The sequence below is a fragment of the Oreochromis niloticus genome, linkage group LG1 (genome assembly GCF_001858045.2).
Source record: "Oreochromis niloticus isolate F11D_XX linkage group LG1, O_niloticus_UMD_NMBU, whole genome shotgun sequence".
Classification (NCBI taxonomy): domain Eukaryota; kingdom Metazoa; phylum Chordata; class Actinopteri; order Cichliformes; family Cichlidae; genus Oreochromis; species Oreochromis niloticus.
In genome coordinates this window covers 12,767,678-12,791,233 of record NC_031965.2, presented here as the reverse complement: position 1 = coordinate 12,791,233, position 23,556 = coordinate 12,767,678, and the positions used below count along the sequence as shown (strand labels likewise).

Below are 23,556 nucleotides of genomic sequence, written 5' to 3'. Positions count from 1 at the left end.
GCAAAAGTCAAGCAGCCTGGATAATAAAAAAGAATCGCAGCAATTTCATGTCCCGGCTGCGGGAAAGTCAGCAAGGCCTGAGGATCACTGACTTTAATAAGAAAGCCGCAGTGTAAAATGAGACAAGGCCTTGGTCTGTTTAACCACAAAATAAACTGTAAATCTGGGAATGAACATGTGTCTCAAAGCTAAAGACCAATATCTGCATTAGGTGTACAAGCCTCTTGGAGTCTGATTAATAAAAAAAAACGAGAAAGGAAGAGGAGAGATCTATTGTGCAGATTTTTATACTGCACGTGGAAATTTTTTTCCAGCATGACTCAGTCAGTATCATTCATGTATTAAACCATAAAAGCTTTGAAACAGTGATTTGATAGGCAATGGACAATTGATTGTCTCCTTTAAACTTAGACAGCCAAGGTCAGATCTCAAGTCAATAGCCACCCTTTCACTGGCTGCATAAATCACTGTGGTGTATCAGTAATAAGGAAGTTTACCTGTTAAAAGGTCTTTTAAAGGCACTTCAGAAGTCATGTGGCTCTGGTGAAAGGCCTCCGGCATGTTCCTGTAATTCATGGTCTTATATTAACTCTCATTTTCCCCATTAGTATGGCCATTTCTTCTGAGCTCGCCAATTCACTAACATTCCCCCATAACAATTTGCAGCAAAGAGAATCATTAGAGACATTTATTTAATCCGTTATATAACTCTTATGGGCCCAGTATACTAGTCACACCTAGATTCTCCCGTTATCACGCTGTTCCTGGGGATTATATCTTATTGCAAACATATGTTATGAAATGTATATTTCTCTATTGGCCTACATTAGCCTTATCTTTTTCAGACTCTTTTCGATATACACATCATAATGGTACTGAAACCTGTTTAGTGGAAGCTTCCATGTGGATGTTTCCAAATGATTCATCCATAGGTCTGAGGAAATACTATACTTAAACTGCAACCACAGAACAGCATGTGCTGTTACCCTGCACTTCAGACAATAATATTAGTAATCAATTCTCCAGCACTCAGGCAATGAGCACCTTTATCTCTCGTTTGGTGTTTATGACTTGGTTAATAGTTAAGCAATGTCTTTGTGTCCCTTACGATGGAGCAAGGACATATCTGACACCCCTTGTTCGGATTTCTGAGGGTTGATCCAGTAAGTTAGCCAATAGCTGACAGCCAGTGTATGACCCTGGGATACATGGTATAAAAGTAAGCCATCTGAAAGAAACCAAGCTCATTTGCAAGGAGCTGAGAGTATCAGAAGAGTTCTCTGCAAGTCTGATCATAGATCATAGCCTAGGCATCAGTAAACAAGGACAACCACACCAAGTTGATCCAGCACTCTGCGCTTTTGAAACTTGTGGATGTCTGAAAACTAGACTGTTCTTTTATCCTTGACGGTTTAAATCTGAGAGTCTCCTTCAACATTCTTGATGGAGAGATTCAATTCTAACAAAGGGGGGCACATCAACTCTGCCTATGATTCCAACCTGGATGAACCTCCAGTTTATGAGGAGACCAACGATGACCACAGGATGGTGCGACCCTCCGTGATCAGCGCCTTCGGTCATGACACTCTGGACCGCGTGCCCCACATTGACTTCTACCGCAATGCAGGCAGCATGAGTGGCCACAGAGCTGTGCGACCCTCCCTGCAGGAGCTCCACGATGTGTTTCAGAAGGTGAGTGAATGTAGATGTGTGAGATGTGTAAGATCTCTCTGTTTTTCCTCTCTGGTCGGCACCCAATCTCCTCCTCTGTTAAGCCTGTTTTGTCCACAACCTGCTGATCTGCAGAAAATAGCTTGAACCCATTTTTCTCCAAATTCAAGTCAGTGACGTTTTAACTGCAGGGATTTTTTTTTTCTCCTCCTGTGCTACACACTTCATTAGAAAGTGAAGTGATATAATTTACAGATGTTTATTCTTTCAAACAACCTTGCAGTAGCCACAGTCCAAGTATTAGAGCCTTATCTTAAAACTTGTGAAACAAAAAGGACAACAAAAGTTATTCTTAGAACTGAATGACAACCAGCACTCTTGACACACTTAAGTTTTATTGGTTTTTTTATTATTATAAGGCTATATTGTCAAAGAAATGGGTAAGATTATTTAGGTTTATTGGCTGAATTAGGTTTGCGCCACTGGATGGTTTAAAAAAAGATATTTTAGTACCCTTGCCAGCAGAGAATGAAAAAAACTACCACCTATTTATTGCCATAAGAAAACAAAACCCACAACTTTTTATAATGCCGCCCCTTTTCTTGCAGCAGATTATGCATATAGACACCAAAAATGCCATCTAGTTACAGTGAAAATGTATGTTTCCTTTGTGTTTTCATTCTTCCTGCAGAACGGGGCGATCTCTGTCCCAGACACATTGGAGGACGATGGCGAGAGGAGCATTGGGACCCCCTCTGACGATTTAGAGTCTGCTGCTCCCACTGACGATATGACGGGCATGGTAAAGTTTGGCTGGATAAGAGGAGTCCTGGTAAGTTATTTTAGGTCATGGTAAGCTACTTCTTTTTTATTTAACCATGGTCACTCAACCAAAGATGAAGCTCTGTTGGTCTCAATAACACAATGAGGCCCAGTGGCGCTTTCGAGATCAGAATCGGGGAATGATTTGCATTTGCTCAGGACATGCTTTTGATTTTGCTTTTGTGTTTCAAGGGCACAAAGGTCAAAAAAGGCCCCCAACATATTTTTTATTGGATTTTTTTTTGTAATTAAAAGCCAAATTGTGCTCAGTGACATTTACTCCATAAATTGACATATCAATAAATCATGAAACACAGTGAGCAAATTAGACTTACACTGCTCTCTTCCACAGGTGAGATGCATGCTCAACATCTGGGGTGTCATGTTGTTCATCCGTCTGTCCTGGGTTTTTGGTCAAGCAGGCTGGGGTGAGTGGGGCAACGATACACACATACGCACACATAAATAGCCACTAAGCCCACAGTAATGGTTTATATATCATTCCATCTGACTGTTTGTTGTTGTGTGTGAGCACTTTTGCTGAAAATGAGTCCACCTGTAACTCCAACCCTTATCAAACAGTGAATGCAATGAAAAATAATCCATTTACCTGGTGAAAATGTATAATCTGGGGCAAAAACAGACCGATCCCAGACGTCTGTGTTCTCAAGGCCAGTGCCGATGCTGTTCCATGTAATTGCAGGGATTGGAGATAATTAAAGGATAATTAAAGGATTACATTGTCCTCCACTCATTAGTAATGGAAGGAGTGTATTTGGACAGATTCAACTGAACAAGCCTTTCTGAGCTCCCTTAATGATCTATACCTGCTCAAGGTCTATTGGGAGAGGTAGATAGTAGTGTTTGTGTGTGCGGATGAAAGAGAAAGTGAGAGGAATAAAAAGGGGGGGGGGGTGTTGAGTATGACTTCATTAATTTGTTCATTGCTTCAGAACCTATTGATCAGCAGCAGCTTTTACTCAGTTGGGGTAACCCATGGGGTTCCCATGAGATGTTAAAGTTTAGCATTTTTAAAGCTAACTGTGGGGAGGAAGCTTTCATGTCACACACACAGAGTGTTTTACACCTAACTAAGCAGTGCTGTAGTTGTACTTTACAAAAGTGATTATTTGCATATTTGCATTTCAGGTCTGGGAATTGTGATCATCGCGCTCAGCTGTGTGGTCACCACCATCACCGGCATTTCCATGTCTGCTATTTGTACTAATGGTGTGGTGAGAGGAGGTAAGGCAGTGAAATTTCAAGATAAAGATAAAGGCACAAAGTTCCAAACAACACCTGAATATGATCTCCTTTTTTGTTTTATTTTGGGTTTTTTTAAAGCTATATTTAACTTATCCTGACATTAAATCAATCAGTCACTGAATTTTCTATTAATCATCCACTACTGTATGTGTCTGTGTGCGTTACATTGCCATTTCAGGAGGTGCCTACTATATGATATCTCGCAGTTTGGGACCAGAGTTCGGTGGTTCTATTGGTCTTATTTTTGCATTTGCCAACGCAGTGGGTGTATCCATGTATGTGGTGGGATTTGCTGAGACAGTGGTCGACTTGCTAAAGGTGTGACATGTTATATTGATTAGGCTGTTGTAGAAGGATAATGGTATATATATATATATATATATATATTGGGTTTTTTGTTTGGTTTTTTTGTCATACACAGGAGCACTCTGCTATCATGGTGGATGAAATGAACGACATCAGGATCATTGGCTGTATTACAATTGTGCTGCTCTTGGGTATATCAGTTGCTGGGATGGAATGGGAGGCAAAGGTTAGAGAAAAAAACAGTGCTGTTTGTTCACCAGTCTCATTTACTTGTATAAAAGCTGTATAAAAACTGTTTGCATTTGCTTCTCACCACAGGCGCAAATTATTCTTCTGGTTATCCTGCTGGTGGCCATAGTGAATGTTTTTGTAGGAACAGTCATTCCTGCAACCAAAGAAAAGAAAGCCCAAGGGTTTTTCAATTATAGATGTGAGACATCCGCTCCAAACCGATACACATTTTTCATTACAAATAATCCTACTGACTCACAAAGTGCTGCTAACCCCTGCCATTTCTCCTCTCCTCTCTCTCTTTTCACAGCCAAAATCTTCTTAGAGAATTTTACTCCAGAATTTAGGGACGGTGAGACATTTTTTTCAGTATTTGCCATCTTTTTCCCCGCGGCAACTGGGATCCTGGCTGGAGCTAACATCTCTGGAGACTTGCGGGTAACGTTTTCATACAGAGAAGAGTAATACATGGGGGTCATTAACTGCTACGTAACACAGGCTTGAATAAAGAGTTTTTAACTGTCTTGATATTTTTTTAATTGAAACCTATTTGTTTTACATGAATACATTTAATTAAAGTCATTGTATTTAACTGTCAAGCACAGATCTGCATAATTTAACACAAATCTTTATTGTTTCACAGGATGCCCAAGCTGCACTACCCAAAGGCACCTTGTTAGCCATCCTGATCACTGGTCTCACCTATCTGGCAATGGCTCTTTGTGTCGGTAAGTGACATGTTTGATCAAATGCAGCTCCAGTGAAAAAAAATCTTCACTGGAATAATTAAAACTGTGTATAGCATTACCTTTGGCAGATACAGTTTTACCTGGATTATAAAATCAGTATCGCTTATGTCCCTGAATACAAATGTGTCCTGAAAGCACAAATTTTATCTAAAAAATGCTAATCAATCCATCTGTTCTTTTCTTCGACTGGTCAGCTGCTACTGTTGTCCGTGATGCCACAGGCAACTCATCCAGCATCATAAATTACACAACACCAGTAATTTGCAATGGTTCAACAGCGGTTGCTTGTGAACTCGGCTACGATTTTTCTTCCTGTGAAGTAGAGAAATGCAAGTTTGGCTTGATGAATAACTTCCAGGTACACAACTTTCCAAATAAAGAAACTTTTAAGAAGAATTTAATTTCTTCATCTCTAATGCTCTCATCTTCTCATCACCTTTGATTCAGGTCATGACCTTGGTGTCTGGGTTTGGTCCTCTCATTATTGCTGGAACATTTTCAGCCACCCTGTCATCAGCCCTGGCTTCCCTTGTCAGTGCGCCTAAAGTCTTCCAGGTTAGTAGATCACCACTGTTTTTTTTTAATGTACTACAATAAAATGCAAAGTTGTAGAGAAGCAAACCTGTTGCTCTTAACCTCTGAAAATATTTTCCTTCACATCATTTCTTTTCTCCTCAGGCACTGTGTAAAGACAACATCTACAGGGCCCTGCACTTCTTTGCCAAAGGACACGGCAAAAACAACGAGCCAATCCGTGGTTATGTCCTCACATTCATCATTTCTGTTGCTTTCATTCTCATCGGTGAGCCCACTGCTGCTGTACCATACCACCCGAACAACCTTAAACCAACATTTCATACTTTGTCTCAAACCACATAGCTAACAAAGTCCTCCAGTTTTGATGACTCAGAAAACACGTTCACACATCAACAGATCACTGACATAAACTAAACAAGCCAAACAACTAAAGGAAGATTTCATCTGACAAGTGGCGTCGATGCAAAGTGATACAGTTAAAACTCCTTCTTAGCAATCTGCTTATTGTCTATATTCACAAACTTGTTTCAGATACATATTGGTTCATGTTTAAGTTTGATATTCCCACTGACAACCAAAATCTGAGCGCTCTGTGAAAGAATTTAATGTGACAGAGATTTTCCGTCTGTGCAGGTGACCTCAACACAATCGCTCCTATCATCTCAAACTTCTTCCTCGCGTCTTACGCCCTCATCAATTTCTCCTGCTTCCATGCATCTTATGCCAAATCTCCAGGTGGGTGTCTAAAAAGTAGCTTATAAAGGAAAAATTCTGTTAGTAAAATCAGGTAGTTCTGCTTGTCCCGATTCTCATTTACTGTTTTTTGTTGCTGTTATTGTTTTAATCCATTAATTTTGTATAAGTGACTTAAAATATTTTGAAAATAAAGCACTACCTGACAAACCGAGCTGTTTCAGTAGTGCATTATGTTTAATGGATTTTGTTATATGTAATCTGTTTTCCATCACTTTTCTCACATTGCCCTTTTTTTTTCAAACTTTGTTTTAATGCAGGTTGGAGACCGGCATATAAATATTATAACATGTGGACGTCCCTGCTGGGAGCATTGCTCTGTTGCGTTGTTATGTTTGTTATCAACTGGTGGGCTGCTCTGCTCACATATGGCATTGAATTCCTCCTCTACATATATGTCACAGTGAAGAAGCCCGGTGAGCTTATTTGATTGCTTGGAAGGATTTTTGCTGTGCAACAGGACAAGTAGATAGTAGAGCTAACCTGTCCGGTCTGATTTTATCTTCAGATGTGAACTGGGGTTCGTCCACGCAAGCGGTGACGTTTGTGAGTGCAGTCAGCAATGCTCTATCTCTGTCAGGTGTGGAGGATCACGTCAAGAACTTCAGGTAAAATCCTGCACTCCATTCCTGCAAGCACATATGGGAAACATTATTATCATAAAAGTTTCAAAGATAATTTACATTAGGTAAAACGTTTCAATCAAGGGGATTTTCAGAAACCTAAAACAAAAGGTGATAATGTTCTTATTTCCCGTCTTCAGGCCTCAGATCTTAGTTCTGACGGGTTCAACACGAAGCAGGCCTGCTCTCCTTGACCTGGCTCACTCCTTCTCTAAGAACTATGGACTATGCATCACCTGCGAAGTGTTTGTGGTATGTATTATTGCAATCTCAGACAGTCTTAAAATCTTCATTTAAAAAATCAACCTCACATTTATATTAAGATTTGCAAAATCAAGCAAATGTAATTTATCAGAGTGCAGACTTAACATGCAGTGGGTGTTCAAAAGAATGTGAAGTAGGGATGAGGGAAATGCCAACTGTCTGGGCACCTGAGACTAAAGTTTAGGGTCAGGTGGACTTTCTGAATATATAAAAAAGATGTACGTGGGACCGCTTTTCCCTTTCACAAAAACACTTACATTCAACGCTATGGTGTGATCTCCTCAGGGCCCCAGATCAGAGACCTTTGAAGAGATGAACAATGCAATGGAGAAGAACCAGTTGTGGCTTAAGAAGAAAAAACGCAAGGCATTTTACGCTGCTGTGGCCTGTGATAACTTCAGAGAAGGGACTGAGAGTCTGCTGCAGGTCAGTACGGTCATAATTTACTTAAGAGGTAAATAAAAAAAAATCAAGTAACCCACAATGATCGAGTGTATTAATGTGTAACGTGAGTTTTGATGAGAGAATGATAGCAGATTCACAGAAGCAGATTTTATTGACCCATGTCTTCCAAACAACACCCAACATCTGTTGATCTAGAGCTGTCTTAAGAATTTGGCCAGGACATATGTGCAGTAGAAAAGTTAGGAGCGGAAAAACAGTGTTATTGCTCAGACTATTGCACCGCCGAGATAAGGCCTCTTATCAATGTCCGGATAGCTTACTTCAAACAACACGGCAGATTAAAAGCTATAACTGATTAACACTGCATTTGGATGAGTCCCTGCAGACAAAGTGAGATCTGCTGAGTGATCTGACAGTAAAACAGCCTTACAGTCTATTTCTCTAGGAAACTTTTAAGCTTTCTGGAAATCATGTCCACCCTCCCTCTCTCCTCTCTTATTAATCAAGGTTTTACACCAGGTTTTATAACCCCAGGAAAACACGGTGTATCTATTGCTTCACTTAACAGCTCATTGTGATTTAGGATTTTATATCTTCCTCATAGGCTTCTGGTCTTGGCCGTATGAAACCTAACACATTAATGATAGGCTTCAAGAAAAACTGGAGGACTGCCGGGGCAGAAGCAGTTCAGAGTTACGTGGGAATACTTCAGTAAGTGCCAAATAAACACACACACATACATTTTTATAACAATAACACACACAGTAATGAGAAGGACATTGAGAGTTATCTTTTCATTCATTTTATTTATTTTCTCTGTGCTTTTTAAACATACTTTATGAAGTTTGCAGTGCAGTAAAAAACCAGTGCAAAGTGTAGGCTTCTGTTTTTTGCTCTTTTGAAATCTATTTTAATATGTCATTATAATACATGTGTAACATTTATTTCACAGTAAAATCCATTTCAATCTTTAGGAATAAATATCAAGTGAAATTTTTTTATTTTATTTAAAAAAAACATATAAATAAACATTGTGGATGTATTATGTACTTAAAGATTTATAACCTGTTCCTATAATGTGTATTACAAAGCCATAATAATGTGATATTTCAAATGCCCATATATCCTTCCCGATATGCTTACGTGTTGTTAATGCAAATGGAAATTAGAAACTTAGCTTTTAATATCTCTATATAGCATTATTGTCACTTTGACCTTCAGATCAATCTAATGACCTTAAAGGGGAGGTCATAGGTCAAATGTGACGTATTTCAAATTATGCATTTCACACACACCAACTGTACACACCAAATGTAAGTGTCATAGTTTCTGGGTTATAAGGGTTTTTGTCAATTTTCAGCAAATTAATCATGAAGTTGACCTTGAAGTTCTTAGTGGATGTAAGCCAGAATTATTATTTTTTCATTAGAATTCATTCAGAAGTTTTTGAGCTATTGTATTTAGAGACAGAATGATGACACACATGTACACCACAGACTACCGAAAGCACAACCTCTTTAATTAAGCATAAAGGTAATTAAGCATAAACAGGAGATCTGTGTTTGAACTAGCATCCTTATTCTCTTGTTGACAGTGATGCATTTGACTTTGAGTACGGGACCGCAATGCTGAGGGTGAACCAGGGACTGGATGTGTCTCACATTGTCGAGGCAGAAGGTCAGTATGATATTGTCTTTAGGTTTTAAATTATTTAACCCGCAAGAGCTCCAGCATCAACATACCCATGGTAGAGAAAACAAACCACCAAGAAATTAAGAAAAACTGTTGTAAGAAACTGCTGTACATGTGTCACAACAACCCACAATAACCCATTATAATAATAAAAAACACTGATAAACCAAGATACTTTGTTCTGTAGATTAGAAGCTTTTAATAAAGGTTTACAACGGTCAGATAATTCACTGATAAGATATTAAAAAAATGCCATTTATAGTTTTGTCTCTGCAGATTTGTTTTTCAATAACAAAAGAGATCCTACCTTGTGTTACACATATTCACAGTCATGTTTCCCATTCTGTTTTTCAGAGGAGATGCTAAGGGCAGCAAAGGAGCAAGAGGCTCTGGAGAATGAGATGATGCCAAATGGAGGGAAGGGAAAAGGGCTATTCAGGAAAACCAGGAAGTCATCTCAGCAAGTGCTCACGACCAGAGGTATCCACCTTACGACTGTCTCTAACTCATATTTAACCCTTTCATGCACGAATTATGACAACATCAATCAAGTATTTTTCTTCATCTTTAGCCATGAAAAGATGAATAAAAATGCTCAATAATAAAATCCAGATTGAGATTGTCATAATTCATGCATGACAGGGTTAAATAACAATAATTACAATGAAACACGTCATATATCTATAGTAACATTAAACGACCAGAGGGTGGCAGGGGATGGAGTGACACATCAGTGTCTAATGTAGTGGTTTATGTGCAAGTAAACCATCAACATTGACACAAATACAAGAAAACAGCCTTTGAATAGCTGCCCACTGTAGTGACCACTATGCATGAAAGGGTTAAAGAAAAAGTTGCATCAAAAGATGGATGTGATCTCTTAATATGTGGAAGCACGTTTCTCTTTTTCAGTCTCCTCCACACACAGACTCAAATAGCTTACATTTAATAAATGAAACCAATGACTCTCTTTTTTTTGGGGGGGGGGTCATACTCACACTGAGACATAATTGAATCGGCCATTCCCACTAAAGAGGCCTCTGACGCTGTAATCCAATAATACACTCCTTTTCGTCCACTTTGAAGAGCATCTTTTAAGAATGTTCCTTTAACCCAGACAGCAGAGGGTGCTTGCAGCCTGTAGCTCAATCTTTCTCTGTTTCACACGCACACGCACATGCCAACACACACTCATCCCTGAGCTGCATCTTGGCAAGACAGCAAGACAAGGCAGTCATTAGTATACAAAATGCACCCTACTCATTGGAGCATTAAACTTGAGAGACGGCCATTTCTGGTGATGTAGAGTCATCTCTTAATGTTGGTTTGTGATAGTTTTCATATCCGACTTTACAGTGAATTATATTCCCTCCTGCTGTTGCTCTCATATCTTTCTCCCTTTCTTTCTCTCTCCCAGTGTCGGTGTGTGGCTCTGCACCGCCACAGGTTGCCAAAATGAATGAGAAGCTGTTGGAAGCCAGTCTTCAGTTCAAGAAGAAACAGCCCAAAGGCAACATTGATGTGTGGTGGCTGTTTGATGATGGAGGTAATTCTTGGCTCATTTTTATGAACACTGCCTGAAGTTCGTAACAGATAGGTGCACACAAATCCATAACATTCTCCTCGATATCACTGGAGACAAAAATATATGAAACAAGCCAAATCTTTAAAAAGTAGTAGTCTCTGAAAGATGCAACATGGAGCAATAAATAAAAAATGTGCTTCTCTTCTCTCAGGTCTTACACTGCTCCTCCCCTACATCCTCACTACCAGGAAGAAGTGGAAAGACTGCAAAATGAGGATCTTCATCGCAGGACAGCCTGGACGCAGTGATCTGGATAAGGAGGAGTAAGTAAACTAATTAATATTTCAATATCAATTGCAGTTTAATATGTGGAAGTTAGATTGGATACATTAATTGGCAAGATATGAAAATTCATGTGCTGCTAACGTTACTGGAATGCTATTTAGCATTAACACCAAAATAATGAAGTACATTTATATGAAAGCTAATCAGTGCATGGTGATTTGACTTGCAGGATGAAGGGCTTGCTGAAGAAGTTTAGAATTAACTGCAGTGACATTAATGTCTTTGATGACCTACATACCAAGCCCAGGTCTGAAAGGTAACTGCCATTTCTTTTCACATGCACAAGGAACAGCGAACCAGATGCTGAAGTAGTAATAGTAAAAATTAATCACATTGTAATATCAGCATGCTACAGGTTTAGGGGAGAAAAAGAACATTTATAGAGAAAGCTCATGTTCCTATTTGCATTTGTCCAGCTTGAAGGAGTTACAGGAGATGATTGAGCCTTTCCGTCTGCATGAAGGGTCCAAAGACCCTGATCAGATTAGAGCCTTGCAGAAAGAGCAGCCCTGGAAGATCACCGACAAAGAGCTAAGCCAGTTTGAGGAGAAGGTAAAAACCACTGACACTAAGTAATAACCTTACACAGGCTACAGTGAAGATATCATGTATTATCTTCATATCAATATAAACAAAATAAAAAATGTATTGTTAAAAAAAATAACTGTCGCTTTTGTTACAGACACACCTCCAGGTACGACTGAATGAGCTCCTCAAGGAACACTCCAGATCAGCCAATTTAATCATTGTGTAAGTATATATTGTCTGAATAACACTACCAAGCATAATCCAGTGTTGAAAGAACAATGTCTAACATATTTGTTTACACTGTTGACCCCCTGTAGGAGCATGCCAATAGCTCGTAAAGAAACGATCTCTGATTTCCTCTACATGGCCTGGCTGGACATTCTGACAAAGGACCTTCCACCCACCCTGCTCATTAGAGGCAACCACAAGAGCGTGCTCACTTTCTACTCTTGAGCACTTTCCATGCTAACAATCCGAGTGTGATATAGCTAGAAAGGAAAAGGAATGGTGTTGCCATAATGACAAGCCATGTTTAAATAAAATGGCCGGCAGAAAAGTGTAACACAATCAAGCATTTGTGGATAACTCCAGTTGAAAGCATGTATGTGTCAAATGATACATCAAAAGTCTAATGCCCTCTAAGAAAGGACACACACACATGCAACAAGTCTGTATTTCCGAAATTGAATTTGTAAATGTGAATGTGTCTGAATATGAATTTAGCAGCTTAGAAGAACACATAGTCAAATCAATTCAAATCAGTTCATAAACAAAGGCAGAGACACAACCACGGCTGTGCAATGGTCATACTGAATGTGACTGTAAAATAATTGTATATAGTAGATGTGTGTATTCTAGAAATGATCAACATCTTGTTATTGGCAACTTTATTATCAGTTCTTTTTTTAAACACTTGTTATATTCACTGTGTAAAATACACTGCTGCCATTATACAGATGTTTACCTTTCACGTGACATTTTTTCAATATTTTTCATGTTACTTTCATAGTACACTTTTTAAGGGCAACAGAATAAGGTAGAACATTATAAATCAGATTATTCTGTAAATTTTACCCTTCCTATTTTAGTCTATCTATTTAAGCACATAATGTTAATCAGCTGAAATAAAGATTAAAAACATTTGTGATGTCTTCTTATGTGAATATATTATATTTATTTATAGTGTCAGATGTTCTTAGTCCACAGAAATGTGTCAGTGGAGGGGGAAATGGGGTATTTGCCGCAGCATATAATTTAGATGTCTATTCATTTTAAATGTATAGTATCTTACTTGGCACCTTACAGACTTCATTTGGATATTTTCTCATTTTTTGATGATTATGGTTATATATAGTTTGGAACACTGGGAATAAAAAGTCTGCACACTTTGAAAGTAGTCAGCAGAACCTAAGGTTTAATAATGATGATGTTCATCAGACACATTTATTTATTGCAAACCATAAAAGATCTTTTGGGTTAAAAGTAAAGCTGCACATGCCACCTACATATCAGCCAAATCAAGATCAGCCTTCCCTATCAGCAAATAAGACGACCTTTACCGTTGGCAGTAGCCATAACCCAGTGTCTATCTGTTGTGTCACATCAACGATACAGAGTTCAAACATAATTTAGCTCACTCTAAAACTATTATTTTAATTGCTGTAGCTGAAATTTTGCAGAAAATTTTGCAGAAAACAAAAAAACACACCTATACAGGCATAACCTGTCAGTATTGGGCCACAACTCCCTGATCATATTATGTGTCTATGAATATATTACACTGAATGTGAATCCCCTTTTAACCACTTTAAACCCACAGACAGAGCTAAAATTTGTAATCCAACAGAAACTTTTTGACTGATGGTGATATTCAAGGGAGAAAATCTTAAAATTCAACTCTGTTCTCAGATAAAGGGTTATAGATACTCTGAGTATGATCTTTGAACATCGGCTGTTTTTTCACTCATTTTCAGGCCAGTCCTTGTACCTGACCATGTTTTTGTTTGTTTGTTTAAGTTGTTTAACAGTGATCTATGAATCATTCAAGCATTAAAAAAAGGCTGTTGTGTCGACACATACTGTAAAAGACAACTTAATTCCTAAAGAGCTGACCCAGAATATGAGAGCTGCATCTGGCCTTTCAGTTGAGAACAGAGAGAACAGGTGGAGGTATGCCAAATGACACAAGGGCAAATCAGTAGTACCAGGTCTTATGGAGGGAAGAAAAAAATTTGACACTTTTGGTTCAAATCATCAATGTATACAGAGAAGGCAAGGAGTCCAACACTGAGTGTCTACAGCCATCTGTAGGCTGTGGTTTGGGACTGCATTTCAGCCTGTGATGTATGGGATCCTGTCAAAATCGATACACTCAAGAACCAAGAAAAATCTGATTTTGAGCCACTATGTAGTACCATCTGGAAAGCATCTGATTGCCAATAGCTTAATTTTTAAATATGACAAAAATCCCAAACACATGGCCAATCCAGTAAAAGCATACCTAGATAGAAAAACAGCACCACTGGTCATGGATTGGCCTCACCAGATCCTGGACCTTAACTTTACTTAAGCAGCGCGGAATCATCTTTCCAGAGAACAGAGCGAAGCTGTTTCCAAAAAACAGCTTCAAGATGCCTGAAGAGTTCAGGCTGTGTTGACGAATCAAGGTGATCATAAAAAAATGTTGAATTTCAAGGTTGCTAGAATTGTATAAAACCTGTTTTACAGATATAAATATATATCTATATCACTCTCTGGCTCGCAGTATATAAATTACTGCATCTGTATGTCCCATTTTGCTAGCAAAATATAAAGAAATGAGGGTTGGCTCGAGACTTTAACACAATTAAGAGAGATCTGCACTGTGATGGAGAGAGAGCTGGCTGCCATGTCATGAAGACCCTGGAAAGACTCATCCTTGACCAACTCCGACCTATTGTCAGGCCACATCAGGATCCCCTTCAGTTCGCTTACCAGCCCCGCCCCGCCTACAAGAAGAGCCAGAGTTGCCTCTATTTTCTGAGGTGCTGAGGTCTTTTAAAATCTGTCAGACAATGCTCAGGATTTTTTACAAGTCTGTTGTGGTCAGTACCATCCTCTATGCTATTGTGGTCAGTACCACCCGCAGGTTGAGGGTCGCATATGCCAATCGACTCAATAAAACTGATCTGCAAGGCCAGTAATGCTGTGGGGATGGAGCTGGACTCCCTTAAGGTGGTGTCGGAGAGGGGGATGTTGTCCAATATAAGGACAATGCAGGATAATACCTCCCACCTTCGCCATGACGTGCTGGCCAGTCAGAGCAGAATATTCAGTGAAAGACTGAAATTACCCAAATGCACCAAAGAACGACGCAGGAAATCAATCCTGCCCATCTAATGCACACTACACAGTGCAATAGTTACACCCTTTTGCACATGATCTTTTTACATTATTAAATTTAGTTCAGTTTGTTACTGTTATTGTCTTACCCACATTATTACTTAACCACATTATTTCCTTGGCGATTAATAAAATATTTTGATTCTGATTTAAATCGTGATACCAGCACGTTCAGATGCTGTGACCTGCAACGGCATTTAGGGGTCATGCTGTGGCATATGGAGTCGGAGAGGATGTCCTGCTATTTGGAGATGACAGCACAGCAGCATTTTGGGATGATGCCACATCTCGGTGCTGATGCCACGATTTGAACTACCCCCGTGTGCTGCCACATCTCGGTGCTGATGCCACGATTTGAACCACCCCCGTGTGCTGCCACATCTCGGTGCTGACGATTTGAACTACCCCCGTGTGCTGTGACAGCAAATTAAATTAATATTTAAGAACATACCCTATCAAACAGAATGGGTTGCGAGTCGATACGACGAAGAGTACATAAATCGTGTTTCGTTCCTTGGTTGTAGCCTATAAAATCGTTTGCGTATTTTATAGGCTGCTGAAGCTTAGAGCCGCTCCGAGACACAGCGGGGGGGGGGAGTGCGGCGTTGGTGAACCTGAGAAACCTGCCAAACGACATTATTAACAGTATGGCCCGAATGCTGCTAAAGGACTTTCAGCTATGCTCGTGGGTTTTTAACGCTGCTCCACGTTTCTTGGGTAAAGAACTGCACTTTCAAATGACAACTAAAACTAAAGGCAAGCAAGAAATTAAAAGCGATAACACCGCCATGACCGACACGCCAGGAAGTGCTTAATGGCGTTAGCTTTGCTAGCCTGTCTAACGTTTTGTAACTGTCTGCTTTGGTTTGCTCGTGTTGTTTTCTTTCTTGTTTGCCGTGTTCGAACCACGTAAGCTAAACAGTCCTTCTGTTTTGTTCGGATATATAATGTATAAGGCTTATGTCAACGATTTCCTTTTTGTTTTTGTAGGCTGATATATTCTTCCACCGGAAGTTCGAAATGTTTATATTAGTAACTCTCGCGAGAAAACTCGCGTTAACTACTTTGACGTAGAGCGGGAATTTCATACAAATTATCTCGCAGACCCGGGAATACACTGAAGCAGATTCTTGGTGGAAGTTTGTAGTGTCGTCCTTTAATTATCAATAACTTAGTTTTTAGTAGGTTTTAATTTTTTTAGTGTACTGTAGGTTTTTAATTTTGCATACTTTGCCAACATGCCCGTCCTAGAAGTCACAAATGCTTCTGCAGTTTCTCCATCAAAGAGAACAAGGACAGAAACACACCCTGCAGAGGAAAGACCTGTCCTCAAATTTGCTAAACTTTCTGAGCATGCTACGACCCCGACCAGAGGCTCAGCTAAAGCAGCAGGTTATGACCTTTACAGGTTAGTAACTCTTTAAACTGAAATTGTGTTAGGTTCACCAGACGCCTAATTTGTGACTGTTGATGTGTGTGCATGTATATTTAAGTCTGATTGTACCTTTAACTTGAAGTATTATTTTAAAAATGCAGATAAGCTTACCTTTACTGTCTTTACTTAACAGTGCGTATGATTACTCCATTCCTTCTATGGATAAGGCCATTGTAAAGACAGACATTCAGATAGCAGTTCCACATGGCTGCTATGGGAGAGTTGGTGAGTGTCTCTCTGCTATTCAATTTTTATTTGTTTTGGGGTTTTTTTTGTTTAAAATTTTATTTGAGTTACCTGTCGTGTGAACTCGTGTTAGGCTTTCCTGTTTGTGCACCAGTTGTAAAACACCAGGTCATCTGTAACTGTCTTTTTGTGGTTTTTCCCTCCCCAGCACCAAGATCTGGACTAGCAGCAAAACACTTCATTGATGTTGGTGGTGAGCTAGCTAGCTATCTGACCTAATCATTGCAAGTTAACCCCAGTAGTGTACAGACATCTTAATTTGTCTTATGTGTCGCATGTTCTCCTCAGCTGGAGTTGTAGATGAGGACTACAGAGGAAATGTGGGTGTTGTGCTGTTCAACTTTGGCAAAGAGACGTTTGAAGGTGAGTTATGGTGACAATAATGTATATTGTCAGTCTTTCATAACCACAGTAACCAATGAAAGTAGTCAGATTAGGGGATGACATTCATGCGCTCCACGTATGGCTTGAAAATATAGATGCAGTATGGTACAAAAGTAGACTTGGATACTTTAAAAGATTGATGCAATTATCAGCTTTTATTTATCACTAAATTTTGTGATTTAAAAAAAAAAATAAAAAATTGGTATTTTGTGTGAACGACTTTATCCATAAAATTGTATCAGTTTACTTTTTAGAACTAAAACTGGGTATTGTGTCAGCTATTGGCTTCACTTTGAAGACCAATATATTATATTGCTTATATTTAATTTAAGCCAAAAAATAAATAGTATTTTTACTGTTGACACTTTTCAGCCTATTGCAGAGCTCATTGGAGCTTAATAATGGAAGTATACACATAAACACTTGATATGAAGACTTTTATCGATCAGTCAGATTTAAAGGTTATCTCATCTGCTTCCTCTTAACCTTACAGTGAAAAAGGGCGACAGAGTTGCTCAGCTGGTGTGTGAGAAGATCTGCTACCCAGATCTGGTGGAGCAAGAGGTAAATTGAATTTATTGGGTAGATCTAATTAAAACCGGTGCAACATAAATGTTTCATGATAGTCATGAAAAGATGCGAAGCTTCAGCTGTGTGGCTATTAGAAGCTGCCATTTTTTGTTGCTCTTGAACTATTATAGGCTACACTACTTAAAGATGTGTAGGCTTATGTCTGTGAAACAAAATGAACTTGAACAGCACTACAAGTGACACAGAAATTGTCAAAAAGCTGAATCTCATCCTCTGAGTTTCAGAACCAGAAAATTAGTCTTCTTTAAGGTTGGGGTTTTAGTAGGATTTCAGCTAAGTATACTTAAAGTGCTGGTTTATTGCTACTTTTTAAAACTACTTTGTGGTGGCTGTAGTTTAGGAGGTAGAGCAGGTCATCCACTAATCAGAACGTTAGTTGCTCCTGCTCCAGTTTTCATACCAAATATTCTTGAGCAAGATTATAACCCCAAGTTGCTCCCCAGTACATCCATCTGAGTGTGAATCTTAAGTAGAAAGAATAGAGGGGAAAAAGTGCTTGGGTGAATGAGGCAAGTTGTATAAAGCGCTTTGAGTGTTCAGAGTAGGAAAAAGAAAACTATGTAGAAATAAAGGTTTAATAATACATTTGTTTTCTTGTGTATTTCTTCAGATTAGTTTTAGTCTTTAAATCCAAGTATTTGCCTTTATTTATTTATTTTTTCTGTTTTAGACACTCGATGAAACAGACCGTGGCGCTGGAGGTTTTGGATCAACTGGAACCAACTGAAACCCTCAAATGTGTTTTTAAAATATGTTACTTATAACTTCGATAAAATAAGAAATAAAGTTTTGTTTTATATTTGAGTCTAGAGTTTTGCTGGGACTGAAAACCATGCGTTCCTAAAGTTATAAATTCTCAACAAAGTTATTCGTCCAGATGGCCACATGGGGGCAGTCATACACAAGAATGTAATCTGCTCAAACTATTTCATCTGCCAGAGACTTGGTAACTTCCCTTTACTTAATACAAACGTGTGCAGAAAGAGGACATATAGGTGCCTGCTCAACTTGGTAACAATGGTAATACAATTCAGATAAAGGGGGAAGCACAGCAGTGAGTACATGTACTCCAAAAATGTTTTTATTGTGAATTTACATCTAAACCCTCACTGATGTGAACATGGAACACAGACTGGTGTCAGGCTGGTCCATTGCAATGCAGCACTGATTTTGACTTGTGAGAGAGTATGTGGCCATGAAGACCTCAGTGCATAATCATGAAGGCCCAGGTTTGGCATCATCAATGTGTTTTTTTTGTGTGTGTGTGTGTGTGTGTGTGTGTGTGTGTGTCTGTGTCTGTATGTATGTATACACAGTTTACAAAGGAAGTAGTTGGTCATTATAAGCACCATTACAACCCCTTCCCCTCTATTCCAGGGGCTTCCTCTAGTTTACAAAAGCTTCATAGATTAAAAGTGGCATTGATTATTACAGTATAAACACAATTTACATGTAGTATAGAGGAGAGCAGGCAGGCTATGAAGCTAGCTGTTACTGTTGCAAAGACATGAAACCTTCAGAAAGGCCAATGGGATTGCGCCTTGTTCACTACTGAGTGCATTCAAAAGTCTATGTGGATGTGTTGCTAGCACCAGTAAATATGAATTATTCTAGTCAGTAGGAAAAATGGAAAAGCATAGTTCAAATATGCGGTAGGAGTCGTTCAAGCTCCGACATAGCTACATCTCAATAGTCCACAATGGGTTCCTCTCCTCTCCTAAGCCTTATTTGGGGAAACAAAGAAATGTGTGTATCCAGGTTTGATAGTCATTTACCTGAGGGGAGGAAATGAATTTATTTCAGACTATTGGGACTCGCCTCTTTCTTTTTATCCCCCCGCCACTTAAGCTGAGTTCTAAGAAAACAAACAAACTTGGCCCTTAGAGCTTTCTGCAGTCCACAAGCCCTTCAATGTGGCATCCGATTCCACATATCATTATACAAGATTAAACCATACAATTACAAACCCTATCCACACCCTCAATAGTGCTTTAAACGCAGCTGGTGTGTCGGGGTGATATGCTTTTTATTTCGACTGGAATCTTTCACACCTTCGGTGGATACTTTCCACAGAAATTGTACCTATGATATGCAGAATCATCTTTGGTGATCAAATGACACAAAACAGTCCATCCCCCCACCCCCACCCCCGTCTTGTCTCTTTGGTGGCGAGCCCTTCTCCCGGTTAGAGCGAGTAGACGTTAACCCTTAGCTGCTGACCCAGAGTCAGAAATGTTTGGCCTTTTTCAGGGGGGACTGTGAGCTTGACACTGGATTAGCAGCTGCTGGCAACATCTGCCTCTCTCAGTCTTGTGATGGTTAATGGAGGATTATCTGCACCCTCATCTTCAGTATGTCTCCCAGCTGTCCTGTGAGGTAGTCTTTATCATGTTGGTCCTCCAGCAAAGCCAGCTCCTTCTTCCTGTACAGGGGCATACTGCTGATATGAAGGTAGTATGCACCTGGCACGAGGCCCTTCTTCTTGCTCAAGTGCAGGTAGCTGACACCCTCCCTCTGGTTGATTTTGAAGTAGCCTTCCTCATTTCCGTAGTCGATGCTGTAACGCACATGGTCGCTCAGTGTGCTTAAGGCCGGGGTAAACTCAAGGATGTGGTCGCGGTTACTCAGGTCATTGATGTTCAGGTGGAACTGGAGAGTGTCTTCGATGTCCACACTGGCCAGGCTGACCACCTCTGTCTCAGTTAGCTGCAAAGAGAAAATGTGGTCTGGCTGAGTTTAGAGGCTAAAGATGTCCAAGAGTAAAGTCATGTGCAAACACAGCAGAGTGAATCTGTGAATCAGTGTTAATTAAATCTGACTAGAAGCTGGAGACATTATGAAAGGAAATAACTTGTAATCGGTTGGTAGATCTGTCATTTAATACAGATTTTCACAAAGTTGTTTCCTTTTTTACATGAAGATTTTGGTCCCATTTCTGTTACAAGGCCTTTCCCTGCTATAGGGGGGGAAACTCTTTGGAAGAAATCAGAGACCTTCATATATTTATTTTATTAAGACTTAAAGTAGTCAAATACAAACGTAGTGTCTCTTACAGAATCCATCAACTTTTCAAAACCTTCAATTTCTCTTAAAAAATACAGGGGACAGTGTGCTTCATACATACCTGCATGTCTCCCAGAGGATTTTCCTGTGTTGAGTTAATGCTGCGACGCTTGCGTCCCTTCTTGGGATAGCCATTGATTTTACATTCGTAGCAGGCCTCGGGTGAGAGGGAATTATCCTCCATTTCACTTCCCTGTCCAGGACTTGTGAAGCCCAAACCTGTGACGCAGTGTCTGAAAGCAAAAGTAAAGCCATCAGTAACCTATAAACACAGAGGAAACGTTACCACCGCAGTCGCTCATTTACTTACCCTTGTCCTGCACGGAAGTACCCAGGTGGACATCCACACAAGTAGCCTCCATCCGTGTTTGAACAGCCAAACTTGCATGGGTTCTGGCTCGTGGAGCACTCGTTGATGTCCGTGCAGCCTCCGTTGGTCTGCTCGTAGTTGAAGCCGGTGGGGCAAAGGCAACGGAAACTCCCCAGGGTGTTGTGGCACGACGCTCCCCCGCAGATCTGGCTGTTCAGGCACTCGTTCTCATCTGGGTCACAGGAAGTTGACGGGAAGTAAACAAACATGGGGTCATTCCAGTTAAAAGAGACAAACAATACTGGGAAAGCCTGCAACGAATGTCGTAAATATGTGCAGACATTCAAACTAAAATTAGAGATTTAACTAACCACTACTTGTTTATTCAGCGGTGCACACATCAGGACTTACACAGTACATATAATTGCTTTCTCGATAGCTTAGCTATTTTACATACCAAATGCATTTTTGATGTTACCCTTTTATTTGATTTTTTACCTACTTCAATCGTTCATTAGCACTAACACAATAAATATCAGAACATTTTCAAATAAAATAGACTCTGTTGGAGAACTTCAAGGCTATATGGTTGATATTTTAGCAACCAAGTCATGAGGACATTCCAAAATGAAAGAATTGCTATATTTGCTGTCAAAGAGGACAGCGGTATTACTTACCAACACACTGATTCCACTGATAGTGCTGCAGGTAGCCTTGGGGACAGCTGCACCTGTACCCACCTACTAAGTTCTGACAGCCATGCTGGCATCTGTGATTGCCGTCACACTCATCCATATCTGTCAAACGCACACACACAAGACAAAATTACTCAAAGAGTCTTTTCCTGTGATTAATCAGCTGATGCTGGGTTGGAACAAATTGTTTTTAGACCTTCACAGGTTTGTCCGTTAGGATCTAATGAGAATCCCCGCTGGCAATCGCAATTGAAGCTGCCTGGCGTGTTCTGGCAGACACCATTGGAGCCGCACAGATTGGGGTCTGTTGCGCATTCATTGTTGTCTGCATGGACAAAAAGGGAAGGTTCAGACAAGGGTAAAACTGGAAACATGGCATAAAGGCTCATTACCCTGATTTGGACTTGCTGAGTCAATAAAAATTCATTCACAGTTGGCACCAGCCTCTAAAAATAGGTCAGGTTACTGTAAACTCTTGGTACAAACTGTCTTGATGTCTGAAAGGGGTTCAAGAATAAAATCCCTAATCAGCCGAACGAAGATCAGATCAGAAGTGGCAAAAACAAATATTTAGATTTGAATTCCTGACCTTGGGAATAAAAGAAAAGCCAGCGCTCATTAACAAGAATTTTCAGGAAAAAAATGTAGAAGTGAGTGTTTGAGAAACAGGTTTGATTGTTGTGAAATGAATCTGTCTAAATCTGAACACAACGTTGAAGTTCAGGCTGGGAAACAGAGTAATCTCTAAATCTCAGCTTTTAAATGTGTTGTTATTTTTCACAGTTGGTTGAGATTTAGAAAGACTACTAACGCGTTCGCAGTTTAGCTTTCCATTTGAAGAAACAATCAGTGCGTGGGACATATTGCTAAAGCATAGCAGGATAGTCTACTTTGTCCCCAGGCAACCCAACTTTGGGTTTCAAAGCTGATTTAAAGTGGACACGTTATGATTTTCCTTACTGGTGTCAGTGGATGTAAAGTATTACAGTTGTGGATTCAAGCTAAACATGGGTAGAGATTCACATAATAAGATCAGTGCATGTACAAGCAAACCGCATGTTAGTAAATGCTCAAACTGTTTTATTTACTCTTGTTTCTGTAAGATGTCAAGGACAGTGGATATTCTTAATGTGGTCAGTGATTATAGCAGACACACCCACCCACTGTTTATGAGGGGCAGCCAATTACATGAAAGTTGGCTTAAAGGGAAAGGATCAAAATGGCTTGATTGAAAGAGGGGTCATTTAAAACAAAGATTGTGTTGGCACGTGAAATGACACAAGCTAGTCTAGCAGAGGTGAAGAACAAAAAAATGATGGTGCTGGACATGCACAAAATAGATGTGCTGGAGAGAGAAGAAGTGTTGTATCTATAATATGTCTGGAAACGGCCACTACTTTTCCCCACTGAACAACTTGTTTGATGAGCACGAACCTTAGTGAATCATACATATGATTGAAATAAGGAAAAACAATTTAGGTCAACTTTGAAGCATATTTGGAATCCACAGCCAAATTACACTATCCTCTTATGACTCGGAGGTTCATTTTGTACCACTTTCTCTGAAATGTTGGCAAACAGCAATCATAGTATGACTGGAACAACAGTTTTGCGTCACAGTCATGTTTTTCCCACCTCATTACTCATAGACTAACAGCACATCCACACCTGCTGTGTGCCATTTGGGTTACACTCTAAAAAAAAGCCAAACCCGAGGATTCCCTGACACTGATT

General features: G+C 39.7%; 3 protein-coding genes across 4 annotated transcripts in view; 2 read left to right on the top strand and 1 right to left on the bottom strand.

The window, feature by feature from the left end:
- Positions 1-1,230: 1,230 nt before the first annotated feature.
- slc12a1 (solute carrier family 12 member 1) lies at positions 1,231-12,859 on the top strand. The gene is made up of 26 exons (XM_003456763.5): positions 1,231-1,692; positions 2,363-2,503; positions 2,846-2,921; positions 3,643-3,738; positions 3,938-4,077; positions 4,181-4,291; positions 4,384-4,495; positions 4,607-4,734; positions 4,940-5,024; positions 5,240-5,403; positions 5,493-5,600; positions 5,724-5,847; positions 6,216-6,317; positions 6,596-6,751; positions 6,844-6,943; positions 7,099-7,210; positions 7,508-7,648; positions 8,232-8,338; positions 9,222-9,304; positions 9,674-9,799; positions 10,737-10,865; positions 11,056-11,167; positions 11,359-11,445; positions 11,606-11,741; positions 11,872-11,939; positions 12,035-12,859. Exons 1-26 carry the CDS (start codon positions 1,444-1,446, stop codon positions 12,168-12,170), a joined length of 3,129 nt encoding a protein of 1,042 aa, XP_003456811.1. The 5' UTR covers positions 1,231-1,443; the 3' UTR covers positions 12,171-12,859.
- A 2,805-nt stretch (positions 12,860-15,664) lies between these two features.
- Positions 15,665-18,558, top strand: dut (deoxyuridine triphosphatase). Of its 2 annotated transcripts, none has more exons than XM_003456762.5 (7): positions 15,665-15,815; positions 16,350-16,506; positions 16,667-16,758; positions 16,928-16,972; positions 17,068-17,142; positions 17,657-17,727; positions 18,425-18,558. In XM_003456762.5, exons 1-7 carry the CDS (start codon positions 15,746-15,748, stop codon positions 18,479-18,481), a joined length of 567 nt encoding a protein of 188 aa, XP_003456810.1. In that variant the 5' UTR covers positions 15,665-15,745; the 3' UTR covers positions 18,482-18,558. The 2 variants fall into 2 exon arrangements, with proteins under 2 accessions (XP_003456810.1, XP_005461643.2); XM_005461586.4 differs by having other exon boundaries at positions 15,677-15,854.
- Positions 18,559-18,813: 255 nt separating this feature from the next.
- fbn1 (fibrillin 1) overlaps positions 18,814-23,556 on the bottom strand; it is a 62,070-nt gene continuing 57,327 nt past the window's right edge. The window contains 5 exon segments of the mRNA XM_005461585.4: positions 18,814-20,460; positions 20,879-21,050; positions 21,128-21,359; positions 21,805-21,924; positions 22,019-22,147. Of these exon segments, the coding sequence (XP_005461642.1) occupies positions 20,074-20,460; positions 20,879-21,050; positions 21,128-21,359; positions 21,805-21,924; positions 22,019-22,147 (1,040 nt within the window). The 3' untranslated portion in view covers positions 18,814-20,073.

Excerpts from the sequence above, each read along its gene's own strand:
- slc12a1 (XM_003456763.5), top strand. The coding sequence starts at position 1,444 with ATGGAGAGATTCAATTCTAACAAAGGGGGGCACATCAACTCTGCCTAT. Across the intron at positions 4,496-4,606 it reads AGGGTTTTTCAATTATAGAT|CCAAAATCTTCTTAGAGAAT; the intron begins GTGAGACATCCG and ends CTCTTTTCACAG. Across the intron at positions 8,339-9,221 it reads AGTTACGTGGGAATACTTCA|TGATGCATTTGACTTTGAGT; the intron begins GTAAGTGCCAAA and ends TCTTGTTGACAG.
- dut (XM_005461586.4), top strand. The coding sequence starts at position 15,746 with ATGGCCCGAATGCTGCTAAAGGACTTTCAGCTATGCTCGTGGGTTTTT. Across the intron at positions 16,759-16,927 it reads TGGCTGCTATGGGAGAGTTG|CACCAAGATCTGGACTAGCA; the intron begins GTGAGTGTCTCT and ends TTCCCTCCCCAG. Across the intron at positions 17,728-18,424 it reads CAGATCTGGTGGAGCAAGAG|ACACTCGATGAAACAGACCG; the intron begins GTAAATTGAATT and ends TTTCTGTTTTAG.